This window comes from Phaenicophaeus curvirostris, chromosome 9 (genome assembly GCF_032191515.1).
Source record: "Phaenicophaeus curvirostris isolate KB17595 chromosome 9, BPBGC_Pcur_1.0, whole genome shotgun sequence".
Classification (NCBI taxonomy): domain Eukaryota; kingdom Metazoa; phylum Chordata; class Aves; order Cuculiformes; family Cuculidae; genus Phaenicophaeus; species Phaenicophaeus curvirostris.
Window position 1 is genome coordinate 20,838,291 of NC_091400.1, and position 26,879 is coordinate 20,865,169.

The window sequence follows — 26,879 nt, forward strand, 5'->3', positions numbered from 1 at the left end:
TAGAAGAGTATGTAGGGTCTCTGTGGGCCATAACAACAAGTACTGGGTTTTTAGTCTGTTTTGGCTGTAGGGCTACGGGCAATCATCTTCTCTTAGCTATGCAGCTGTAAGGTGATCTGTGGCTCTCTTAGCCTGGGAAAGGCCTTCAAACAAATTGGTTCCCTCGTCAGCTTTCTCAGATTTGCCTTTTATTTGCCTTCTCAGCTTGAAAATTGCAGCCTAATATTTGTTGGTGTTTCTCTGGGCTAAGGGATTATCTGTATGTGTGTCTCTATCAGATGATGATTTAACTGGTTGGCTTCTGTGTGGACCTGTTCTTCTCAGCATATCTTACAATCTGGTTTGAGCTAAACCTCCTCCTAAATGTTTAAGCTAAACTGAAGGCTGCCTAAATCTGCTTGAGGGGGTGTGGGAAATGAGGAGGCATTGAGTCTGTCAGCCTAAGGGACTGTGATGGCACAGGCCTCTTCTGCTCAGGTTGCTCTCTCAGGGCTTCCCAGGTGCCTGGTTTGCATAAGGGCAGTTGTATGGTATTGGAAAAAAGGTGTAGCTAGCCTAATATTCTTGCCTTTGACATAATTAATTAAGCAATGGTTTAGGCAACATACATAAAAAAAAAGGTGTGAGAACAGAGTAAGCTTAAATGATATTTCCATGTATAGCTCGGGGATTTTCTGAGCCTGAAGAGGCCATACCAACACATGTAATCCCCTAGAGCCCACAGAAACATTTAGTTTCTTGTGGCTCTTAATGCCACTGAATTGCACTCCTGGGTTGAAAAAGAACCCTTGGCTTTGTTGGTTCTGAACTTGTTTCCTTCCAGCTTCAACTATTTTCTGGTTTTACTTTTGTAATCTCTGCTATATCCCTTGGGTTTGAATGGTTTCAGAATGAGGAGTCCTGATTTACTTGTTCATTGCTAGACATCCACTAAGGTTTCTTCTCCACCTAAACTTCAATCTGAAGGTCTGCATCTGGAGGCAAGAGCAGACAGTGACTTCAGGCTGGTGTTAGAAGTGAACGTAAACTTATCTAAGCTGTTTGGACACTGATAGGCACTGTGGCCACTCGCTCTCTTTTTGTTGGTCACATTCGTTACTTCAGTAATTGTGAGTGTAATATATGGAGACATAAGCAAAATTTGTGTTCAAATGCAGTAAACTTCTGTAGTGAAGGGAGAGGTGTCTTATTTTCACAAGTGGCACTGGTAAACCATACAACTGTCATGTCAGTTATGGCTGTGCACGGCTGTATTCATACAAAGTTGTAATAGTTAAACTCCAAGTGCCTGCACAGGAGATATCTGCACTGAATGGTATGAAGAAAGCACTGAGAAGAAAGGTCTGGAATCATTTGGATGACTTACCCTTGTAGGCCTGAAGGTGTGCTCTCCTTAGTGCTCTAAGCTCTAGGAGATCTGCTGTGAGGAATGAGGCATGGCTGCAAGAGTGACAAAAGGGCAGAGTGAGAGCAAAAAACACTGGCAGTCAGAGTCTGTCACTACAGAAGCCTGGAATGTTAATGCAGAGGGGTTTGTGCACTGTTGTCTGTCTCGGATTATGTCTCTGCTTTGTCTCACAAAGCAAGTGATTCACTGCATTATTTTGCTCAGGGTGGGGCAGCAATTCCTTTCCTGAATTGCTAAAAATAAAGCCGAGCCATGACTAAAATGTTAATCTTTAAAGGGAGAAAAAAAAAAAAGGCAAAAAGCTGATTTCTTCTAAGTAACTGAATTTCTATTCAGACTGAATTTACACTGTGGATATGAATAATAAATGCAAGCCTTTAAATAATGGACAACTTTTGCCACCATCTACTTGTACTTAATCAGCTCTCTATTTATTCCTAATGTATGTTCCCCTCCGCAATCAGATACACCAGTGTTCTTTTTTTACTGCTGTTTATTCTTTCAGCATGTGGTTTTCCTTCATCAATACAAAACCCTCTGGGGAAAGTCAAGCTGTCCTATTCCAAGGTATCAAAATGAAACCTCCTAACATGTTGGGTCTTTGAATGTGCAAGTATTGGACTTACATGAAGAATAAAATCAGAAGCTTATCCTTTAATATGAACGATCAGGTGTTGACTGGCCTTGTTCTCTTTGTACTGAGCACTGGTGAGGCCACACCTCAAATACTGTGTTCAGTTTTGGGCCCCTCACTACACTGAAGACATTGAGGTGCTGGAGCGTGCTCAGAGAAGAGCAGTGAAGTTGAAGGGGCTGAAGAACAAGTCTTGTGAGGAGCAGCTGAGGGACCTGGGGTTGCTTAGGCTAGAGAAGAGGAAGCTGAGGGGGGACCACATCACTGTCTACAATTGCCTGATAGGAGGTTGTAGAGATGGGTGTTGGTCTTTTCATCCAGATGATGGGTGACAGGATGAGAGGGAAGGGCCCCGAGCTGTGCCAGGGGATGTTCAGACTGGACTTCTTCACTGAAAGGTTTCTCAAGCACTGGCAGAGACCGTCCAGGGAGGTGGTTGAGTCACCATCCCTGGAGGTATTTAAAGGATGGGTAGATGAAGTTCTTAAGGGTGTGATTTAGTAGTAGTCATGTATGGTTCGACTTGATGATCTCAAAGGTCGTTTCCAACCTAGGGGTTCTATGATTTAATAACCTGGAAAAGTGCTGTTGTACCACAGTGAACTGGTAGCTTTGGATGAGAGTATCTATTTTCCATACTATGCAAATATAATATGTATTTGTAAATCACTTTTACTTTCTCGAGGAATTTTGACCATATCGTAATTGAAGTAAGCAGGGAGAAGTGTCAGAAATACCAGTCCTGCAGCACCTTGGTCTGATAGGCACTAGCAACACGGGGATCCTTGCCGCTAAGCATCACAGCAACTGCTGCAGAACACTCGTCTGACTTTCTTCTCCAAGAGGTCTCATTGGGCTGTTCAGCCTGGAGAACCTTAAAACAGCCCTCCAGTACTGAAAGCGGCTTCAGGAAAGCTGGGGAGGGGCTCTTGATCAGGGAGTGCTGGGATAGGATGAGGAAGAACAGTTATAAGCTGCAGGAGGGAAGACTGAGATGAGATCTTAGCGAGAAATGTTTTCCTGTGAGGGTGGGGAGGCCCTGGCCCAGGTTGCCCAGAGCAGTGGTGGCTGCCCCATCCCTGCAGGTGTTCAAGGCCAGGTTGGATGGGGCTTTGAGCCCCTGATCCAGTGGGAGGTGTCCCTGCCCATGGCGGGGGGTGGAACTGGATGGGCCTTATGGTCTCTTCCAGCCCAAACCATTCTGTGACTCCTAAAGAGAAAAGCTCCTTGGGTGTGGCGTAGGGAACCCGGTACCATGGCTCCCCTACCCCTCCGTGGAGCTCCACAGGCCACCGCCCCCTCCACGCTGCCTCGCCTCCCGCCACCGCCCTCCCCGCAGGACCCCTCGGGGCTGCCCCGCAAAGCGCCTGCCTCCCCACTGGAGTCCCCTGTCCCTCCAACCGCGCCCGCCCCGCTTCGAGGCGCCTGGCGTGTCGAGTCAGGCATTGCGCGGATAGCCTCGGTGCGTTAGGGTCCTTGGCGACTCGGGCGGGCGGGTCTGTTTCTCCTTCACTTCGCCCTCCCCGCAGGACCCCACGGGGCTGCCCCGATCGGCGCCTTCGTCCCCGCGCTCCCCCATCAGGATGGGTGCCCTCGGCACCTGCCCCCGCGTGCCTCGTGGTTGACAGCGCCGGGTGGCGGCGCGGGGCGGCGGGGGCGGCGGGTCAGGCATTGCGCGGGGCAGCCCCGACGCGTCGGGGTCCTGCGCGACTCGGGCGGGCGGGCCGGTGTCTCCTTCACTTCGCCCTCCACCGCCGGCAGTTGCAGCAGCGCGGCCTTCGCCCCGCCACGCCCGGCCCCGCTCCTCCCTGCCTCCCGCCCGCCACAGCCAGGTGCCTCCTGCGCCGCCGCCGGCCCTGCGGGAGCAGGGGAGCGGGAGCCGGGAGCGCCGTTTTCCCGGGATCTCGGCAGGGCGGGGTTCTCCTCATGCGCCCCCCGCTCACCTCCCCGCCGCGGCCTCCGCGGGCGTTGAGTGAGGCGAGGGCTCGGGGAAGGAGGCAGGGGTCGGGCTGGCGCCACAAGATGGCCGCGTTCACCTTGCGGAGAGGCCTTGGCGTGCGGCCTGGCGGGAACGGCGGCGAGGGGAGGGCCTGGGCGCCGCCCGGCCCGGGGAGGGGACGGGGAAGGGCTGTGTCTGTGTGGGTCTGTCTGTGAGCGAGGAGGGGGGCTGTGTGTCTGTGCGTGCGGGGAAGGGGGGTCTGTGTGGCTGTGTGTGCGGGGAGGAGGGGGGCTGTGTGGCTGTCTGTGCGGGGAGGGAGGCTGTGTGTCTGTCTGTGCGTGCGGGGAGGGAGGCTGTGTGTCTGTCTGTGCGTGCGGGGAGGGAGGCTGTGTGTCTGTGCGTGCGGGGAGGGGGGCTGTGCGTCTGTCTGTGCGTGCGGGGAGGGGGGCTGTGTGTCTGTGTATGTGGGGGAGTCTAGGGGTGGAATCTCTGCGCGTGGGGGTCTGTGTGTGGTATCTGCATGGGGAGAGTGTGTGTCTGTGTGCCTCTGCCATCTCCCAGCCTGCCTTCGCACATCCCCAGTGCCCTCCGTTTCCGGGAGGTGCCGCTTGCCCCCTGCTGTCAGTGTCGGAACACGGGGTTTCGGATGTTTTGAGTTCCTCCCTTCTCCGCGGGGTTCCTCCCTTCTCCGTTGGTGCGGGGTGGAAACAGGGAGAAGTCGGGAAGTGGTTTAGGCCCTAGTAGCAGCATGAGTCTAAAGGTCACTGCTGTGTCCGACGTGCTTTTTGAATACCAGTTTTTCTATTGTGAGTTACATCGGTGGAACACAGTTTCAGTGGAGGTAGTGCCAGTTTTCTTAAACTGCATTGAGTCCTTAAGTTTTTTTCAGGCCTCTGGCCTGCTCCTCAGTATCCTGAGATCTAACAATTGTTAGAAATCCTTATAGAACTCCTCGGTGTTCCTATAATTACAGGGTGTGAGAGAGTTTTGAAATGCTACCTCGAAGAAAAGCTGTGATGTAATAATTCTGGGAACATTAATATTTTTTATGTTCTTGGACTGATTTTCTTTAATTTTTGCAGGAGCAGCCAGCATGTCTGTGGCTTGGGAGTGCCAGATTAATTACACTTTTTTTAAATTTTTTTATAGGATGGCCTGAAACAAAGATCAGAGTGGAAATCTTACGGGATTCAAGTAGATTCTCTGTGTTTTGAAATGAGGAATAACTTTATCTGATGGTTGCTTTCACAAAAAAACCCCTCTTGTTGCTAAATGATACTTGTATTTCAGTCACTTATAATTAGTAGTTTTTAAGTGAAAGCCTTCAAAATAGAGTTGAAGAAAATCGATTTTAAGAATTTGGAAGCCTAGCTAACTTCCAAGCATTGGAGGACACAGGAATGATTATTTTTTGGGATCTCCATTTAATGAGCATTCTGATGATGGTGCTCACCTTTTGTGCCCATCTGTCACTGTTAGTGCAGGGTTAGAACAGCAGTGTGACAGTAATGCTGTTTTAACTGTTATCACAGAAAGTGCATCAATGGGCTGGAATCCGGACAAATACTGGTTGGTTTCCTTGCAGTGGGAAGGATGCTTAATTAGGCCAGGTAAAATGGCAGCATCGTGTTTACAATAGTAATCCTTTGAATTTAGCCACAGATAGCAGTTCGTTAACTTCTCTGAACCTTACTGCTTAGCATAACTCTCCTGCCTGTAATGGTTATCTGGTTAGACTGGAAGCAATGAAAATGAAAGTGAAAAGATAGGTTATTTCAGTTGTGAAAGTCAGTCAGTGCTAAAGACCAGTGTAAACCTTTAAAACTAGAAATAATCTTCTGAAGGTGGTCGTTAGAAGTGAGGAGTATTCGTTCAAGGAAAAATATATACCTGAACTTCTCTAAAGTTTTGTAAACTGCTAATGAACTGTTGTTGTACAGTGGAAATTTAGAGAGGAAAGAGCAGTGTTCCCACACTTGCTTGGAATTTGGTCTGCCACCTGCTTCTCTTTATTGAAAAAATAATATGAGATATGAAAAAATAATATGGGATTGGTATTGCTTCTAGAGGTTCTAGAATTGGGTTTTTTTTCTTAACGAGGAAAGATTGTTGGTTGTTTTTTTTTTAACATTTTTTTATGGCCTCGAACTTGGGCTGAGACTTTATAAGCTTCAGATGCTCTTGAGTCATTTTCATAGCTCCTTGTTTTTAAGAGACAGTCTTTTTTCACAGTTAAAAGAAGCTTTGGTTTATATTTTTGGGCAAGCAGTGGATGTCTTACTACAGTGACCTGCTTGTAGAGTATGGAATTCTATTCTTCACTAAAGAAGGGGAGGGGGTATTATTTTATAGGTAAACTGTGAACTTGCTCAGAGGAGTGGTTGAAGTGTTCGTGTGGCTAAGGTACTCTGGAAAACTGTGTTAGAAATGGTAGAAAGATGAGATACAGTCTTGTGTGCAACCATTGCTGCTAAAATAGGCTCAGTTTTTTTAAATAGTAGCAGTTTGTGCAATTAGGCTGTATAAGGCAGGGGTAATTAGTGTTGGTGTGTTGAGTTTGTTTTAATGTGAATGGTGTTCTGAAACAACAATCTGTTCAGCAGAGTGGTGCCCTAAAGGAAATTCTTCTGAATCAGGTGTTCCAGGAAAGCTTTCCCTTTGTGTAGATAAGGCCATGAAAAGGTGGAAAGAAACCTTTTTGGGAGAAAAAAGAAAAAGCTTACCTTGCTTCTGTGTTATTCAATACACTTATGAGCTTGCAGAGATCTGCAGAAGACAAGCAATTCTGTAGCCAGATGTTGGAAACTTCAGTATTGGTTAAAAGTGCATAAAAATTAAACTATTTTTTTCTGATTTTAATGAAAGTGAGCATGTGAGAGCAATGACCTTGTTGTTTTTGAGGTTCTGAAGATATTTTTGCATTTACTTAAAAAAAAAAAAACCAACAGAAAAAGCCTACAAGAGGAAGATAAGCAGTCAATTCTGTTAATCTGACTTTTTCTGCAAAACATATGTGGTTAATCAGCTTGGAAAGATAAGAGAAGATTTTTGTTTGCTTGTGTTTCTTAAGCCTTTTTATGGTGCTTATCTAGTTTATTTCATTGTCCCCCTGCCCTCCACAGGGTGAGGGGAGTTAGGAACTTCAGTTTTCTCTATTCTGAAACTTCAAAGTAGGGTGCCTCCAGCAGTGGCCTTTTGCTATGGAAATTATAGGAGAGCAGTCAGGGAGGGGAAGGTGCAGATAATGTTTATCTTCACAGGGAGGAGATATGTGCAGGCTGGCCAGACCCTAGGCTGTATCCATCCATCAGGCTCTGGGGCAGTGTCACAGCCAGTCTTGACTGACAGGTTCTGGAAGAGCAAGATTGCCAGAGGCTCCCAGCTGAGAAAGAGACTTGGATGTCTAAGAGAGCTTTTTCTCAGTGACCCAGCACTCCACAACTACTTAAAACTAACAAGGCAACCATCCCAAACTTAAACTCTTGTACCTTGTAGGGTGGAGAAACTTCTTCAGATTGCTTGCTAGTTAATGGCATTAGATGCTGCTGCTTCTTAAATTGTATGGCAGCCATTTAAAATATGGGGCAAATGATGTTGCAAAGCAGGTCTGCACTGTTTTTGCATTGTGAAAATAAAAATTCATAGGACCTTTTGGGTAGTTTTCATAAGCATCCATCAAATTTGACTTGGAACTTCAGGAAGTAGCTATCTGCACAGTAGGTTTTCAGATTTCCAGTTTCCTGGTGTTTGGTGGTAGCTGCTAGCTCTGGAAATGTGGCCTATTAGTTGGTTTCTGATGATTAAATAATGGAAAATCTATGTGAAACTTGTGTGGTCTTGTAATAACTCTTCTCTACAAGCAGATTACCAAGAAAGCGTTCAGTGTTCCCAGTGGTCATCACTAAAGGCCTGTGGGTGTTTGAGTGCTGTAGTCATTTGAGCTATCTGTGGATTACCTGCCTTCATGTATGAATGTGTCTGTAAAGAGTTGTTAGGAATTTCTGTGTGCGCAGAGGTGAAAGGTTCACTATTAATTACCCTATTACCTTTCAGCTCCAATGGCGATTCCTCCATCCTACGTAGACCTCGGCAAATCTGCCAGGGATATCTTCAATAAAGGCTATGGTAAGAACAGTACCTTGTATAAAATGTGGTGTTTGGTGCAGCAGTGAATTGCTTTTTTAAGCCTGTGTGTAAAATTCTCCAGTGCCTGTGTTTGTGGGGCGGGGGAAGGTGCATTGGTTTTATATCATTATTGTCGGCTGACCATTGGAGGCGTTTTCTGGGCTGTTTCAATGTGAAGTCTGTTAAATCTTGCTGCTTTAGCCACTTCTGGACTTTTGGGGTTCTTTGACCAAGAATGTCGCTCAGCTCTAAGGGTTAAAAATGTGAATGGATGCTCCTGTAAAGCCTGCTTATATGACAGTTCCAGTGGCTGTGGTTTTCCCAGCAACTTCACTTTCAGAGTTTTTTTTTTACCTTGAGATATTTCTTCTTGGTGCTGAGAGACAAATTTTACGATGGCTCTTCAAATGGCATAGCCATCCTGGGAACAGAAAAGAATGCATTTTGTCTGTCACTAAATTTGCTCTTGGAGGAGGTCATTGTTTGATAGTTAAACGTATGGTGTACAACTGAGGCTGCTTCCCACTTCCTATGTGGTGATGATAAAACAGAACTCCTGGTTTCTTCTAGAGGGGCCTCCTCTTCCTCCTGTGGCATCTGAAATTTGACTGTTAATGAAGTCAGTCTATGGTTGGTTCTATTCATGCATATGTGTGGCAACTGCTGAGCCTTCCTGGGAAATGTGCATGGTCTTGAGTAGAGCCTACTGTGTAACTGTGACTTCTGTTTGTTAAGGTTTTGGGCTGGTGAAGCTGGATGTGAAAACAAAATCTGCCAGCGGAGTGGTGAGTTTAAATACCTTTTATTCATTACATTTTTTTCTGGCTATGTTCTGGTAGTAAAGATACTTTCCAGATGCTGTTAAGTAGTTTGTAGGTCATATGAGTGATAAACTACTGGTGTAAAATAATTTCAGAAGCCCCTAAACATGTGACTTTATTCTGAATGTCACAGGGTACCACACTGTTTCTTAATCTTAGTAAAATATAAAGGTTTACTTGTTGTACCTTGCCTTAGGTGTGAAGGTGAACAAATAACTGACAGATCTTTGAAGTATTTTACTATACTAATTCTACCACAGAATTTGCTTCTAAAGTACCTTATGATACTATTTGTGTTTGTGAAGTGGTTGGCAGTGAATTAGCACTTTGAATCTTTGGCTCCTCTTTAAAGGTCTTGAATTGTTGCAGTATTCCATGCAAGTCTCCTTTGTCATGCCAGCAGTGCCTCCTGTAACTTATCTATTTCTATAGCAGACTTTGCAAGATACAAAGTTAGATTTTTTTTTTTTTGGTTTGTAACTAGAAGCTTTAATGGTGTAACTGGCTGTGATAAACAAGGTGTCTGGGTTATACTCTTGTTTTCTGTAGGCATGTATCCTGACTGAAGCAGTTTGCAAGAGCACTATCATAGACGCAGTTGTTATTTTAAGCTTGTTTCTTTTGAGGGCTACCAGTGATACTGGTAAAACAGAAAAATCTAAACCCGCTTGTGAATCCCCTATCAATTTTAAGCCATCCTTCCTGGGAAGCAAAAGTGCTGGCATGTATGCACTGCAGATATGTGAAGCAGAGATAAGAGAACACAGTAACTTGCTGCTCTCAAAGCTGTTACCACAGTGGTTGCAGTCACATAAACCCTGTGTGGCAAGAAAAGCACAGAGTCAAAGTTTAAGATATTTGGACTTGCAGTTGTGCAGTCCCTGTCAGTGGCCAAGAAATAGGACTTACTAGAGTTATGCAGCTGTGTGGATGGTTCAGTGGTTCACTAACATAGAACAGATAAATATCTTGGCCGTGGTTAAATTTCGTCACCCACCATTAAAGAACAGACTTCTGTGCATGCTTGTGATGTGCAAGAGGTCTTGGGCTGTGAGAAGTCAAATGCTTAAGGACTGGTAATTTCAAATTCATGTTTTCTTCTGGGAGAGGTGAGTGTGAGGAATTGATTTGAAAAGAATACTGTGTGTGGAGGAAATCGCAAGTCAGAGTTTTGATTTATATGTTTTAAAAACTTTAATACATTTTCCAAACCTTAAGGGCAATAATATTTCAATGGAAAGAGCTCCTTAACATATATTTGCAAACCAGGCTTCCATTTCCACTAGGTATTGCCTATGGTTTCTAAATAGTGGTGCACGGAAATTGTTCATTCTGTTCTTTATGAGAATCCAAATAGCAAGAGACATGAGGAACTGCTTAGCTTAATAAGGAGATGTAAGTGATGTTGCTAACTTTTAAATATTTTCAAGAATTCCAAGTAAGACTGTTCCAAAACCATAGAATTACCGTTGCCTTAGCTCACAATTCAACCATGACTGTTCTTCCTGGGTGTCATTAAACGAAAGTGTCAGGGTACTAGGAATTTTATGGATATCGGTAAAACCAGGAATGCCTATGGCTTGTGTGAAGGGCTGGTGTGCTGGTTAGATTGGGAACCCTCTTAAACAGCAACAGGAAACCCCAAACAAACCACCACCCACCACACTCTGAATTTGAAAATAATGGCGTTTTGTGACATTTGGCAGTTGTACGCAATTTATCTTTGGTCATGGTTGACTGGGATAATGAAAATACATGTGATCCTTACGGGATTTTACTGGAGTTGGACTAAATGCCTTATAGTGTTCTCGTCTTGGTGTTTAATTTGCTCATTAGGATGATCAGACTTAACCATGCATGTCAAGAACTTCTTTCTGCTCTTCAGGAGAGTACTGGTGGTAACTACTGGCTTGCTCTGAGTTCTGTTGCAAACCTGTCCTTTTTGTTGTAGGGGCAGAGATGGTGCAGCTGAGATGGGGAGTGTGGGGAGGCCTCCACGTGGGCACGAATTGTCCGGTTCCTGCCCATGTTGTTCTCCCTTCTCTGCAAACTGTCTAATGCCATTGAACTTGTTGCATAGAATAACAGCATCTTAGTGTTTTCTAAGAAGTCGTCTCTTCTCTTGTCACTGTATAATGCTTTCAGGATCACATGTGTCTTCTGTATAATGTGGACACTGTCCTTTTTAGGAATTCACAACATCTGGTTCATCGAACACAGACACTGGAAAAGTCAATGGGAGCTTGGAGACCAAATACAAGTGGGCTGAGTACGGGCTGACTTTCACAGAGAAATGGAACACAGATAACACTCTGGGAACAGAAATTGCAATTGAAGATCAGGTAACAGATTAGGAGAGTATTTGTGTTGCCTCACTAGCAGAACTGAATTTTTGTGGCTTTATCCTATGTTCTCTCCATTCTATTAGATTGCCAAAGGCTTGAAGTTGACATTTGATACAACTTTCTCACCAAATACAGGGTAAGATTCATTAGCCATTTTACCATCTTGAGGGCGGTAATGCCACACGTGGTCAGTAAATGTTCATCTGGGCTGTTGCACTGGCAGGTGTTTGGGTGGTTTACTGTTAACGCGAGTCCCGATGCTGAAGGCTTCTGCTCTATAGCATCACTACTTAGTTTACAGGGTTGGCATTGGACATTTCACATAAACCTGCTTTGCGTAATTTCTGGGATAGAAATACTTGGAAGATTGCAGGATGTATGAAAGTGCCTCAATGTTCATTCCAAAATGCCTGTTTGCATTAGCCCTGTGCTTTCTTGATGGGTAGACCATGCTTTGGCCTTGTCTATAGGAGGCATTCACTTGGCATTTAGATACATCATGTAGAGTCACATGGTTTGAATTCAGCAGTCCTTTGAGGAAGTGCGAGCTTTGTCTTGTTTTTCTGTTTCAGAAAGAAAAGCGGTAAAATCAAGTCAGCTTATAAACGTGAATGCCTAAACCTAGGCTGCGATGTTGACTTTGATTTTGCTGGGCCTGCCATCCATGGTTCAGGTGTCTTTGGTTATGAAGGCTGGCTCGCTGGTTACCAGATGACTTTTGATAGTGCCAAATCAAAATTGACAAGAAATAACTTCTCTGTTGGTTACAAGACTGGAGACTTCCAACTGCACACTAATGTGTAAGTACTGGAATTCGGGTCTGGATTAAGTAGGCTTTGTCTACCTGTTCTTCAAGTCGGAATACAAAGGCTTGAAATACTAAGAGATGTTTGCAGGGCCATGAAGAGGGGAGCATTTATCAGTAGGAAAGTAAATTATGTTACTTTGTACATAGCTTTCAAAAGTAGCTCGTTCCCACTGACAGTTGTCTGTGCTACAGCTTACCAGCTACTGATTAGCAGGGCAGTACTTGAGTCACACAGGGTTCATGATAATGCTTTTTTCCAGCTTTCCCATTACATTGAATTGTATCTGACTGTAGTTTTAGGACAGTAGATTTGTTTGAGTTAGTAATTAGCACTGTCCAGTTCAAGTAGGCCAGCTGTAGTTGCTGGAGCAAGGCTAGAACTCCGCTTTTGGACTTAGGAAGTAGGTCCATCTCCTTGCCTGTCCAGGATGGAGAGTGCATGAAACAGAGTAACTAAACAAGTATAAGGCATCTTGTCTATAGCTGCCTTCAGATCTTAAATGTGCTTCAGAGCAAGCGGATCACAACTTTCTTAAGTACTTAGTTGTTTTCAATCCAAGCTAATAAAAATTGGCATTTTTCTAGTGTGTTTAGTGAGGAAATAACTTTATTTTTGAGGTATAAGTTTGCCCTTTGGAAGGGGATGGTGGAGATTATGTCTGTCTGGATTTATGGAAGTTGAGGGATATGGGAGGAAGCTATAAAACACTTCAGTCTGTAGGAATTCCATTTCAGTTTACTGATGTCAAACACAGATTTTTAAAAAGGTCATTAATTCTTAAGGAATATCATGTGTATTCAGTGGTCATAGAATTTGGAATGCCTGTTTCCAAATTATTAACATTTATTAATTTTTTAAGGATGTGATGGTCTGGAATAACATTCATGCATGTAGCTCAACATTAGTGTGAGAATTAACTGAGCACTCTGAAATATCTTCCCCTCCAGAGTAATTGCCGTTTAGTTTTACCCTGAAGCCTTAGTTTATCTCCCCTTCTGCCAAAAAATGTGAAAAAGCTCAAACATCTGGAATTTTTATTTGAATAAAAATTCAAAGTGGTTAAAAAAAAAAAGGTTGGGATTATGTAAATACGGGAATCTTAACTCTCTTTTTTCTTTCTTTGTACAGAAATGATGGTTCAGAATTTGGTGGGTCAATTTACCAGAAAGTGAGTGACAATCTTGAAACAGCTGTAAACCTGGCTTGGACAGCAGGCAGCAACAGCACTCGCTTCGGCATTGCGGCTAAATACAAGTTGGATTCCACTGCTTCTATCTCTGTAAGTATGGCTCCAACCGCAAGGGTTCTGACAAGCACAGGGTACCTTCAGCTCTTGTGGATCTGTGTGTTACTGATACAGAAAGAAGGAAGTTTTATAGGAATTACTCTGACAATCCAGGCAGTTATAATTAAAGTGAGAGTTTTTAACTTCTGTAAAGTTGCATACAGCAAAGTCTCTTAGATTCTGACTGTCAAGTGTTTAGGTTGGATATTAGGAGGAATTTCTTTACTCAAAGCGTTTTCAAGGGCTGGCAGAGGCTGCGCACAGGTTTGGTTGAGTCACCATCCCTGGGGGTGTTTAAAAGAAGAGCATATGTCATACTTGAGTACCCGGTCTAGTGGCGGAGTAGGCAGGGCTGGATTGATGGTTGGACTCTATCTTAAATGTCTCTTCTAACTGAAACCATTATGTGATTCTGTGACTTAATGTATTTGTTTAAAAAACATTGAAACCCCCCCTTTGTGTCTGGCTCTGTAAGGTTTTCAGAATTGTTTTTAAAACCGGTTTTTGAGGAACTTTGTTGTTCTCATGGTAAGAACTCTGGCAATCCTGACTAAAAAGAGGATACACAAAATAGTTGTATGTTATAAAGTCAGAATTGAACCTGGATTGTTGGAATCATCCTACAAAGGAAGTGATGACGAGTGAGATCACTTATTTTGCATGTGATTTTGATACTAAGCAATGTTTGCTGTTTGACTGGACCCACAAGATCCTAGTTTTTTTTTGTATTACTATGAAGATGGAGGTTTCTCCTTGAAGGGGCTTGTTTGGGGAGACTGGTGGTAAATTGCTCTGGCCTTATGAAAGGGAAGAGGGGGACAATTCTCCTGCCTAACCACATTGCAGTAACAGTTCTCCCTGGCACTACATTCTGTCTGCTTTTAAATGTTTCTGCTTCAGTTGTAAGCTGAGAACAAGGGCATAGCTAGAAAGAGACCATCCAGTAAGTCTAGAGAGATAGAAAGAACAAATAAAATGTGGTTAAGTTGGTAATGGCACTGTTACCTTTATTCCAGCTACTGAATGTTAACAAATTTTTTTTGTCTTGGTTTTTTTTCAGGCGAAAGTGAACAATTCTAGTCTAGTTGGAGTGGGTTACACCCAGACCCTGAGGCCAGGTAAGGGTTATAGCATCAATTACATCGTATGCATATAATCTGTCCATCACAGAGGGAATCTGTGTGTTTTTATGCAGCTGTGTCCCTTCTTCAAGACAGTTCTGTCTTGAAGGCAAAGGAGATGTTTTACAGTATCTCAACTTGCACATCAAACCTTTAAATCAGACAGATTCTGTTGAATCTCATGGTATTTCTGCATCCTCTTCCTCACTGGCTTGTGTTGGAGAGGACTGCGTTGCGTTCGGAAGCTTAGCTTTAGGCTGTGGACAGCAGTCTTCTACCATTGTTCTTTTCCAGTCATACTCTACTGGAGCATAGCAGATCTTGAAATAATGCTTAATCATCAAAAGAACCCACTTACTGCTCTTCATACTTAGTAAAAAACCCTCCAGAGCTTAACTTGTTCTGCCTAAATATGAAAGAAGCTGTTAATGCTATGCTAGCATCAGTTAGTTCCTTGTTTGAAACCCAGTACAAACTGTGGTTTCATTCTATCCCTTTCTTGGTACAAGTGTCTGTCTAGGGATAGTTTTCCTCCTTTTTGCACACCTTAATATAAACAAGGAGAGCTCTTGTGTACTTAACAACTGGAGACTTGAGATATCCATTGTATAACACTGTATTGACAAAAACCATCTGGTTGATTCACATGCAGTTTCCAATAGGTTTCATGGATGAATGGATTCTCCTGTAGAAATCTTTAGAGCCAAGTGATGTAGAAGAGCTGCAACTGGGGCTTGTAATACCAGAGGTTGAGTTGCATGAAAGCTGCTCTGATGTTACGTTTTAAATATGCTGATTAAAAATCTTACAGGTGTGAAGCTGACACTGTCTGCCCTGATAGACGGAAAGAGCATCAATGCTGGTGGCCACAAACTTGGTCTTGGCCTGGAATTGGAGGCTTAAAAAGGTGAAGAAAATGCTGCAGAGAAGGGATATCAGAAGAATTTGGCCTTAAAATGTATTTCCAATGTGACCAGCAGGCTTTTTTCCCAAGAAGGATGACCTAGAACAAGAGCTGTATTTGAAGTATGTAGGCAGTTACTTGTTAGCTGGTTTCTAGTAAATTGGTTACCCATCTAGTTGAAATTCTGCATTAGTGCAGTCACTTAAACATTATTTAAATGTATTTAACTGTTTAATGCGCTACCCACAAATAATGAAATAGACATTTATGAAACCTGTACGATTGTGTGCATGTTTGTTTTTATGTTCCTTTTAACATTTGATATTGCCAGTGAATGAGAAAATGGATCAGTGGATGTTTTGAAATGAGGTCAACAACTCTGTTAAATCACCTGAAGTAGAAATACATTTGGTATCCCGAATCAAATTATGAATAAAAAAGTACACACATATACTTGTGCCTCAGATAATTTTAGATATGAGGGTAGCGCTCAGTTAATGCTTTAACTTTTAACCCAAGAAGTAGTGCTCTGTCTCTTTGTGCAGTCAAGGACCCACACCCACTCATGACAACACTGAATATAGTCGGCTTTCACTGAACCATTGGATTCCTCAAGCCAGTTGAATGTGCTTTTCTGTCAGGTAAGATTTGTCACAGCAGTTTAATGCCTGCTGTGTTCCACGGATGAGATTTGCTGCATTGCTAGTTGGCCTCAAAGAGTGCAGAATGATGTACTTGGTGCACTGAGATGTTTAAGAACTGTTCCTTGATGCTTCTGCCCAAGAGGTGAAAAACCTCCCCACAAACACACCTTTTGCTTCTATTTGTATGAAGTGAGACGTATCTCTGCAACTGAATGTACCAGTGTCATGGTGTAACAGCCTGCTTACCCCAACTGCTGTGAGAGGTTTCTGCTTCAAATGACTGAAATAAAGGCTTGATTTTAAATGGAGATGGAGGAAAATGCATCCGGTTTTGCGTTCCCTTTGACTAAGAAGTCATGGCATTTTAAGTCCAGAAACATACAGAATAATGGAAAACCTCATGTCTTTCTAGGGTAGAATTAAAGGAGAATAAAAGAAGGAGGGTTATTTGATCTGTAAACATAGCATCCTTTCAAAGGTCAAAAATAACTTGCTGTGAATGCTTTTAATGTGGAATACATTCAATACATGTACAATGCTAACATGTAAGAACGGGGATTTATTGAGTTTGGGGATGTCCTGCAGCCCACTTCTTACAGTCTGTCATGGCTGAGAAGGGTGTCTGAATCCTGAGTCTTCCAGTCTGCAGTTCAGAGCAGCTCCCTTTGCAGGGCAGGTGGCCAGCTTGTGGCTGGGAAGCTTTATCTCTGGTTTGCAAGCTCTTTGGTTTAATGGACCAAACTTCTTTGGTTTTGGTTTAATTGGACTCAGGCCCCATAAATTCTGAGTGATTTGCTCAAAGTCTTGCTCCATCCTGTACTCGGATTCTCAAGTGCTCTGTTGTAAACTGCCTGTGTTCGGGCTTCAGCTGTGGAATAGCTGAGCTACCCTCTGCAGAAGGCAGAGCAGAGCTTAAGCTTCCAGCTTAGGCCTTTGAGCACGCTTGCCAGTGTACTTGACTGCTTTCTTCACAGGATAAAGAGAAGGTTTGGCAGTGTTTGTGCTTTGGAGACCTTTACTGCTGTGTCACTACCTGCCCTTTTCTGAGGAGCACTGCCACCACTTGGTGATGAAAGGAGCATGTAAGGAGCTCTTTATTGCTTTCTTATTACATGTTTATGTTTGTAAACTACATCTTTATTTTGAAGTGTCTTGCTGGACCACCTAAAGCTAGACTCGGTGCAACCAGAATTTTGAATTTTAGTGTGGATTCTCAACCTCTGGTACCTCAGAAACTGCATGTAAGCTTCTGAAGTAAAACAGTGTGCTGCATCGTCCAGCTCAAGCACCTGGGCAGGTAAAGGACTCTGTCTTCTGCTTATGAATGATGCCTTGTTTGCGTCCATAAACCAGCAGGGCTGCAACAATGATGCTGCTCCATTTTTGGAAGTGTTTGATCAGGTTATAGTAGTCTGATGCTTTTTTTTTTTGTGGTGGCAGTGATTTGTTCTGGTGGTGTTTTTTTAGAAACAACTCCTTTTGCCCTTCTCTTTATTGCCTGCTCACCTTGAGCTGTTTTTCCAGAGATCACAAACTGGGCAAGTGAAATAAAAGCAGCTCTTGCAGAGTTTCTCTGACAAAATTTGTACAAATGAGTAATGGAAACCTTGAACCTATTATTTTACCGCTGTTTTCATGTGTGTTGCTTTGCTGGTTCTCGGCTTTAAAACCTTAAGTTGTTTCATGTGTTACTGTGCTGACAGGCAACTGGAGAAACAAAAGGGCCCTGCAAAACAAAAGGGACTGTGAAAATGTGAGTTTTCCTAAAATATTGTGTCAGAAATCACTACTTTGAGCGTGGAAAGGAAGTTCATTGTCAATCTCTTGACGTCCCTGAAATGAGGGCCATAAAAATGGCTTTCAGACTACAAAGTGTGCTGCAGAAGTTGGTGGTGTGATCAGAGTTATGTGGTAAGGAATGTTGGTATCTTAAATAGCTCCATTTTGATAGAACATGTGAAAAGCCTTACCTTTTAGTGCTAACCAGCCTGTCCTCAGGTGTCATTCTGAATAAGTTAAGCCCATGTGAGATCACTGGTGACCTGAGTGACCTGAGCATGGCTGTGCATCTCTCTGTAAGCTAGAGCATTGCATTTTACCCCTGGGACAGCTGGAGCAGGTGTTGTTTGTGTGCATGTTGTGAGGAGACTTAACTGTGCTTCTGTAAGTAATCCTTTCATGTGAGGTTGTGATGTCCTGGATTTTGCAAGTTGCTGTCCAAGTAACTTGTATGTTTATGTTCTCACTGTGCTGTGGGGATCCCCGAGGTTGCTTCCATTCTTACTGTCTGCTCTTCACGTGGTTCAGCTTGGTGTGGCATAGTCTTACATCTCCCTCTGGCACATTGCAGCTGTTCAGAATCAGGAACCTTGTTTGGAACTACTTGAAACAGGTCTGCAAACCTTTCACTCCCCAGCACTCGGGCACAGGTTTTTACCTCTCCCTTGGCTATCCCTAGGGTATAGCAAGTTGGGAACAGTGTGTGTTACTGCCCTCTAACGTCCTGTTTGGTGCCTGGCTTATTGCTGCAATCTGGTAGCTGTGCACAATGATTTGGTTAAATCTACAGCAACTGCACTTCTGTAGGGAGTGGAACAGAGCGAATGGAAGGTAGCCCCCACACGGATCATTCTGCCATGCTTATGTCTAAGATCCTTGTTTCCTTATCTTACCAGTCTGCAAAGACAAAGCAATTCTAGGTAAGGAAAGCCACTGATGATGACACATACTGGGTTGCACCCATGGCTGCAGTGTTGGAATTGCAGGTACAAATGTTTTGAGTGAGCTGACAGAAGAGAAAACACAGGGAAAAAGCTGCTTGAGTTCTTTTGTGCTGTGAAAGGAGGGCTGTCTGTTGTGAGTAATTTTATCTCATTTGTCACCTTCCTCTGCAAGTGGGGTAGTTCTGTTCCTGACTGGGCATAGGGGTAAAAATACTGATTATATCAATTATTTAAGTGTGCATTTGTTGTAATTTAGTGCTATTTCCTTTGTCATGATTGATCCTAGGCCTATGTTTTGCTTCCCTGTTGTGGCTGTGTTTACCACGTGCTGCTGGGTCAATTGGAAAGCATTAAACAATTCAATTAACTTCTGTGAGTCTAAAGTAAAGCATCTTCTAATTTAGCTGCTAGTTTGATACTGGTGGTCCTGTAAAAAAAGGCAAGCTTATTTTGCATGCCAATTACTGACAAAGAATATGCAATTAAACCTTAAAAATGCTGTGAAACAATGTGGAGTGTTAGACACTGAGATTTGGTTTGTATCTACACTCATTTATCTGCTGGTGTTAGGATGAACCTGACAGACCTTTGTGAAGGGCAAGCAGTAGCTCTGAATACCTGACCTTTACAACAGTGCGTGTTTTTATATTAGAGTTTCCTGCTGAAGCCAACATTGTGGTGATACTTGCAGTGCAGTTACCACTGGCAGTGCACATGTCAGAAGTCTTCCAGGGGTCTGTGGGTGTTTCCATGGAACGTTCTCTATCCTGGATCTGTTGGGGAAGATGTTAGACCATTCCATGATTCTGTGATTGAGTTGGAAGGGACCTTAAAGCTCATCCAGTTCTGCCCCCTGCTATGGGCAGGGACACCTCCCGCTGGATCAGGTTGCTCCAAGCCCCATCCAACCTGGCCTTGAACACCTCCAGGGATGAGGCAGCCACGGCTTCTCTGGGCAACGGGGGACAGTGCCTCTCCACCCTCACAGGAAAATATTTCTTCCTAAGATTGCTTCTAACATTTCTTCCCCATCCCTTGCCTGGAAGTGTTTCCCCATCCCTGGAAGCGTTCAAGGCCAGGCTGGATGGGGCTTGGAGCACCCTGACCCAGTGGGAGGTGTCCCTGCCCGTGGCAGGGGTGGAGTTTGCAACTGGATGGGCTTTGAGGTCCCTTCCAACCCAAACCGTTCCTTGATTCTATTCTAAGATTTCATCTCAGTGTCCCCTCTCTCAGCTTAAAACCGTTCTTCCTCATCCTATCCCAGCACTCCCTGATCAAGAGCCCCTCCCCAGCTTTCCTGCAGCCTCTTTCAGTGCTGGAGGCTGCTCTAAGGCCTCCGCGGAGCCTTCTCTTCTCCTGCTGAACACCTCCGGCTCCCTCAGCCGGCCCTGGGCCGGGCGGGGCTCCTCTCCGCCCCCGTGTCCCGTGCCGAGCGCTTTGCTGCAGGGCGCCCCCTGGCGGCGGGCGGCGCCCCTTCCCGCGGGAGCGCCGGGGAGGGCGGGGCTGCTCGGCCTGCAGAAGAGACCCAGAGCAGCTTCCAGCACTGAAGGGGCTCCAGGAAAGCTGGGAATGAGCTCTTCGTCAGGGGGTTCAGGGATAGAACGGTTTCCAGCTGAAAGAGGGGAGGTTGAGGTGATCTCTCAGGGAGAAATGTTTTCCTGTGAGGGTGATGAGGCCCTGACCCAGGTTGCCCAGAACAGTGGTGGCTGCCCCGTCCCTGGAGGTGTTCAAGGCCAGGTTGGATGGGGCTTGGAGCCCCTGATCCAGTCAGAGGTGTCCCTGCCCATGGCAGGAGAGTTGGAACTGGATAGGCTTTGAGGTCCCTTCCAACCCCAGACATTTTAGGGTTTATGCCAATGGGAACACAGGCAAAGTAAGCAAAAAAAGTTCTGAGCTGCTAACACTGCAAACCCAGTGCACATGGAGCTGTTGGAGCAAGTCCAGAGGAGGCCATGAAGATGATCTGAGGGCTGGAGCAGCACCTGTACGAGGGGCTGAGGGAGCTGGGGTTGTTCAGCTTGGAGAAGAGAAGGCTCTGTGGAGACCTTAGAGCAGCTTCTGGTACTCAAAGAGGCTATAGGAAAGCTGGGGAGGGGCTCTTGATCAGGAGTGCAGGGACAGGACAAGAGGGAACGGGTTTTCAACTGAAAGAGATTTAGATAAAGTCTTAGAAGAAACGGTTTTAAACTAGAGGAGGGTGAATTTAGACTGGATATTGGGAAGAAATTTTGTCCTGTGAGGGTGGTGAAACACTGGCATAGGTTGCCCAGGGAGGTGGTGGATGTCTTGTCCCTAGAAATGTTCATCATCAGAGTCACCTGGTGTCATTTTCCCTTCTCTGATTGGTACCATGTGCTTGGGGAGCTGGGCAGGGAGTGTTTCTGCCTTCCCTTATTGTTGTTAGTTTTCCACCTGTGTCCTTTAGCCTGGACAAAAGCCTGCCTGTGGCAGAGGAGGGTCTAGTGGTGTTTGCTGTAGTAGTGTTTGGATACTATCATCCCTGTGACATTCCTCAGTTGGGCTCAATGGGACCAGCTCTGAAGGACATCCTCTCGCATGTGGCAAGCAGAGGTGGTGGCCATCCACACTACCAGCTATGGAGTCTTCACTGACAGAGATGGCACCAGGTGAGTTGGAAAGGGCATCTCTGGTATTTTGTGGACCAATGTTTTATGAAATGATTTTAAGTGAACAGTAATTCACAAATACCTCTTTGGGGTGCTGCAATTTAGTGTGGTTGTAGGCTGGTATTGCAGCTTCTTAACAGAAGGGTGACCTTCATCCATCGAGTTTGAGGAAATGTTTTACTTTTATCTTAGTTTTTGTGAAGTTCCTTACAAAATGTGATGCAGCATTCATTCCTGCTGCAAGAGTGCTAGGCTTTCAGGTGAGCCTTAATACTTTGTAGCAAAGGTTCCCTCTCTATTTAGGGTCCATTATCAAAGTGTTGTTATTGTTTACAGCCCACTTGTGTAGCCTGGAGCTTGCCTAGTTTAACTTTATCTCGCCCATCAGAAGGTGAGTTCAGGAGTGTGCATAACTGTTGGAGTCTCAGTAGGACTCCTTGCCAAACCAGCACAACCCAGCTAACCTTCCTTCTGTTCCGAAATGTGTTCCTTTTGTGGGCTATCTAAATAGTCTGGCTCCAAGTCCCATTTCCTTTTCTTGTGCGTGAAGCTGGGAGGTGCACTTTGCAGTCCTACTGCAGTCATTCGCAATGGCATCTCCCAGCAGCGCAGCTCCTCCTAACTCACAGCACATCCCTATCCCAAGAGGATTGCCAGGAGTTGCTCTTGGTTCCCCTTATGTTTGGCAAAACATCACTCACCACCGAACCCAGAGAATGATGCTCTGTGGGATACGCAAGTTCACTATCTTGCAAAGCTTTTGCATTAATTCAGTTTCTTCTTCCTGAAATGAGATTGCTCTCGCATTTCTGTCTGGAATTAAAAATGTAGTGTGTCACTGTAAGACATGTGCTGAGTTTGGTGGGGCTGGGGCACGCTGCAGAGCATGGCTGCGTTTGTGTTTGTTGCAAGTGGGTCTGTGCCTGCCTTGCTGTGTAAGCTGCAAATGGGTACCTGATGGGCATGAAGAACTCTCTCTGCTTAGCAGCAATGGAGAGAAGGAAAAAGAAGTGGAGAAGTATCCAAAATGTATATTTCCAGGAAAAAAAAGAACTTTAATTTTATTGCTTTCCTTTACCTCTTAGAATCGTAGAATCACCAGGTTGGAAGAGACCCACTGGATCATCAAGTCCAACCATTCCTATCAAACACTAAACCATGCCCCTTAGCACCTCGTCCACCCGTGCCTTAAACACCTCCAGGGAAGGTTTCAACCACCTCCCTGGGCAGCCTGTTCCAGTGCCCAGTGACCTTTTCTGTGAAGAATTTTTTCCTGATGTCCAGCCTAAACCTCCCCTGGTGGAGCTTGAGGCCATTCCCTCTTGTCCTGTCCCCTGTCACTTGGGAGAAGAGGCCCTCACCCTCCTCTCTACAACCTCCTTTCAGGTAGTTGTAGAGAGCAATGAGGTCTCCCCTCAGCCTCCTCTTCTCCAGGCTAAACAACCCCAGCCCTCTCAGCTGTTCCTCATAAGGCCTGTTCTCCAGACCCTTCACCAGCTTTGTTGCTCTTCTCTGGACTCACTCCAGAGCCTCAACATCCTTCTTGTGGTGAGGGGCCCAGAACTGAACACAGGATTCGAGGAGTGGTCTCACCAGTGCTGAGTACAGAGGGAGAATAACCTCCCTGGACCTGCTGGTCACGCCGTTTTCTGATACAAGCCAAGATGCCATTGGCCTTCTTGGCCACCTGGGCACACTGCTGGCTCATGTTCAGTCGGCTGTCAACCAACACCCCCAGGTCCCTCTCCTCCAGGCAGCTTTCTAGACAGACTTCTCCTAGTCTGTAGCACTGCATAGGGTTGTTGTGCCCCAAGTGCAGGACCCGGCACTTGGCCTTGTTAAACCTCATGCCATTGGACTCTGCCCAGCGGTCCAGCCTGTTCAGATCCCTTTGCAGAGCCTCCCTACCCTCCAGCAGATCCACACTTCCACCCAGCTTAGTGTCATCCGCAAACTTGCTAAGGGTGCACTCGATGCCTTCATCCAGGTCATTGATGAAGACATTGAACAGGGCTGGACCCAGCACTGAGCCCTGGGGAACCCCACTTGTCACTGGCCTCCAGCTGGATTTCACACCATTTACCACCACTCTCTGGGCCCGGCCATCCAACCAGTTTTCCACCCAGGAGAGTGTGCGCCTGTCCAGGCCAGAGGCTGACAGTTTCTCAAGCAGAACGCTGTGAGAAACTGTGTCAAAGGCTTTACTGAAGTCCAGGAAGACACATCCACAGCCTTTCCCTCATCCAGTAGCCGAGTCACTTTGTCATAGAAGGCGATCAGGTTAGTTTGGCAAGACGTGCCTTCTGTGAACCTGTGTTGGCTGGGCCTGATCACCCGGTTCTCTTGCATGTGCTTCATGATAGCACTCAAGATCGCCTGCTCCATGACTTTCCCTGGCACTGAGGTCAGACTGACAGGCCTGTAGTTTCCTGGGTCCTCCCTGCGACCCTTCTTGTAGATGGACACAACATCAGCCAGCTTCCAGTCCAGTGGGACTTCCCCAGTCTTCTAGGACTGTTGGAAGATGATGGAAAGGGGTTTGGCCAGCACATCCGCCAGCTCCTTCAATACCCTTGGGTGAATCCCATCCGGCCCCATAGACTTGTGGGTGTCTGGTTGGACTAGCAAGGCTCTGACCACCTCCTCTTGGATCATGGGAGCCTCATTTTGCTCCTGTAGCTCCTGAGTTTGTACGCAGACGGAACAACTTTTTTTACAATTAAAGACTGAGGCAAAGAAGGCATTAAGTACCTCAGCCTTTTCCTCATCCCTTGTCACTGTTGTTCTTTCTGCATCTAATAGGGACTGTATGGTATCCCTAGTCCTCCTTTTATTATTGATATATTTATAGAAAGATTTTTTGTTATCTTTCACAGAATTTGCCAATCTGATTTCTAGTTGAGCCTTAGCCCTTCTGATTTTTTCTCTACACAATCTCACTTCCCTCCTGTAGTCCACCCAAGAGGCCTCTCCCCTCTTCCAGAGCCCATAAACATTTCTCTTCTTCCTGATATCACTCAAGATCTCTCTGTTCAACCAAGCTGGTTTTCTCCCCTGCCGGCTTTTTTTCCAGAACATGGGGATGGCTTTCTCTTGAGCTGCTAGGATTTCCTTTTTGAAGAGCTCCCAGCCCTCATGGGCTCCCTTGCCCTTAAGTACTGTCTCCCATGAGACTTTGCCAACCAGCCTTCTGAAGAGTTCAAAGTCTGCCCTCTGGAAATTTAATGCTACTGTCCTACTAACCACCCTCTTCACTTCACCTAGAACAGAAAACCCTATCATCTCATGGTCACTTTGTCCTAGGCGTCCACCTACTGCCACATCCCCCACAATGCCTTCTTTGTTCACAAAGAGCAGGTCCAGGAGGGCACCTTGCCAGCTCTACAAGTAAGTTGTCTTCCACGCACTCCAGGAACCTCCTAGACTGCTTCCTTTCTGTTCTATTGTACTTCCAGCAGATATCAGGAAGATTGAAGTCTCCCACAAGAATGAGAGGCATTGATCTAGAGATTAACCCCAGCTGTTTATAGAAGAGCTCATCAGCTGCTTCTCCTTGGCTGGGTGGTCTGTAACAGACTCCCATCACAAAATCTACCTTCTAGTGGGCTCCTCTGATTTTAACCCACAGGCACTCAATCTCCTCATCACCACAATCCATTTCAACTGTGTCCAAGTCCTCCCTTACAAAGAGGGCTACCCCACCTTCTCTCCTACCCTTCCTATCCCGCCTGAAGATTTCGTACTCCACCATAGCCATACTCCAGTTATATGAGTCGTCCCACCACGTTTCTGTGATGGCAACGACATCATAGGCTCCTTGCCCTACGACAGCTTCCAGCTCTTTCTTCTTATTTCCCATGCTGCGTGCATTGGTGTAAATGCACTTCAGCTGAGCTGCTGAGCCTTCAGCCCTCTTAGAGGGAACAGAGTTCATTCCCAATTGCCTGGTAACTGGAGTAGCTAGTGCCAGAGTGCCCGTATCTCCCTTAGCACCCCCAGGTGTGTTCACCCCCACTTTCTGTGTGGTGAGGTACTGGTGGTCCTCTCCAGCACACCCTCTCCAAATCACCATTGCCCCATGTCCAGGCTCGTTCCTGTCTAGGCTGGGCTCAACCCCCTCCCCCTTCACATCTAGTTTAAAGCTTGATTTATGAGCTTAGCTAGGTTTTTAGCAAGGGCTTTAGCCCCCCTAGGAGACACACGTGTCCCATCCTTAGCAACAAAGTCTGGGGGTGCGTGAGCCACCCCATGATCAAAGAAGCCAAAGCCCCTTTCCTCACACCAGGCTCGGAGCCAGGCATTAATCGAGTTTTTCTTCCTGAGTTCCAGCTCTTCTCTGTTTAGCCTTGGGATGGGGCAGAATACTATTTGTGTCCCAGAGTCCTCCATCATTTTCCCAATGGCCCTGAAGTCTTTCTTGATGGTTTTGGTCTTTCTGTTTACTAGATCATCATTACCAGTTTGGACTACTATGAGAGGATAGTAGTCTGTCTCGTGGACCAGGGAAGGAAGTTTCCTAGCTACCTTCTTCACTGATGCCCCTGGTAAGCAGCAGACCTCTCTGTGGAGCGGGTCCGGTCTGCAAATGGGTCCCTCAGTTCCTTTTAGGAGGGAGTCCCCTACAACAGTCATCCTCCTCTTCTTCTTAATGGAGGATGTTTTTATCTTTTTCTGAGGATGGTGCGGCCTAGGGAAAGATTCTAGGCTGTGGGAGCCATCATCCTTAGGGTTGGATTCCACCTGCAGCACATCGTACTTGTTCACCAGGGGGATCTAGGGTTTTGCTGTCTGGTTGAGGGGAGCAGGTTTCTTTTGTCTGGCAGGAACTTGCTGCCATTCCCCATCTCTTGTTCCTTGCAAACCTTGCAGTTTGCAGGTGGATGGTGTTTGGACAGCAGGCTGCTGAGTTAGTGAGAGGGCGCTACTGCACTGGTCTATCTCCCTCTCACACTCCCTGATGGTCCTCAGCCTCTTTATCTCCTCCCTTAACTCCTCCACCATAAGACGGAGTTCCCCCACTCGAGTGCAGCTTTCACAAGTGGAGCCAGTAACAGAAGCATGAGCTGGTGTGGGAGGGGGGCACTGCCTGCTGCCCAGGGTCTGGGTCTTCACAGGATAACTTTGCTGTTCCACAGGAAAACCCATTCTTCCCCTCTCCCCTGTTTTTCTTTCCTTGATAGCTTTGAATTCCTTGGAGGGAAAGTACAGGGAGTTGGTTGGAACAATTTGGTGTAGCTGTAACAGCCTGATTTCTTTTTATGGAGATGAAGTAAGGTAAGCATAAGGCAAAAAGAAAATATAATTAAACATAAAAAAGGCAGTTATAATTTCTGCTGGTGAGTCTGGCTCCCTAATTTCATCCACGTTTTCTGCTGGAGAAATGTGACTGTGGCATAACGCTGCTTAGCCCTTCTGAGACCTAGAAGTCTCTGCTGGCACAGGCTACCTAAAGCCAGCTATTTTCTTGTTTACAGGTTCTCAGTTTACTGGCCTG

At 45.5% G+C, this 26,879-nt stretch overlaps 2 protein-coding genes across 3 annotated transcripts in view; one reads left to right on the plus strand and one right to left on the minus strand.

The window, feature by feature from the left end:
* LOC138723935 (dual specificity protein phosphatase 13B-like) overlaps nt 1-26,879 on the minus strand; it is a 105,596-nt gene that overhangs the window by 63,882 nt on the left and 14,835 nt on the right. The gene's annotated exons all lie outside the window — the stretch shown is intronic.
* VDAC2 (voltage dependent anion channel 2) lies at nt 3,722-16,343 on the plus strand. 2 transcript variants are annotated; one of them, XM_069864304.1, is made up of 9 exons: nt 3,722-3,867; nt 8,032-8,106; nt 8,842-8,891; nt 11,117-11,269; nt 11,356-11,408; nt 11,845-12,072; nt 13,210-13,360; nt 14,427-14,484; nt 15,299-16,343. In XM_069864304.1, exons 2-9 carry the CDS (start codon nt 8,040-8,042, stop codon nt 15,388-15,390), a joined length of 852 nt encoding a protein of 283 aa, XP_069720405.1. In that variant the 5' UTR covers nt 3,722-3,867; nt 8,032-8,039; the 3' UTR covers nt 15,391-16,343. The 2 variants fall into 2 exon arrangements, with proteins under 2 accessions (XP_069720405.1, XP_069720406.1); XM_069864305.1 differs by having other exon boundaries at nt 3,738-3,874; nt 8,035-8,106.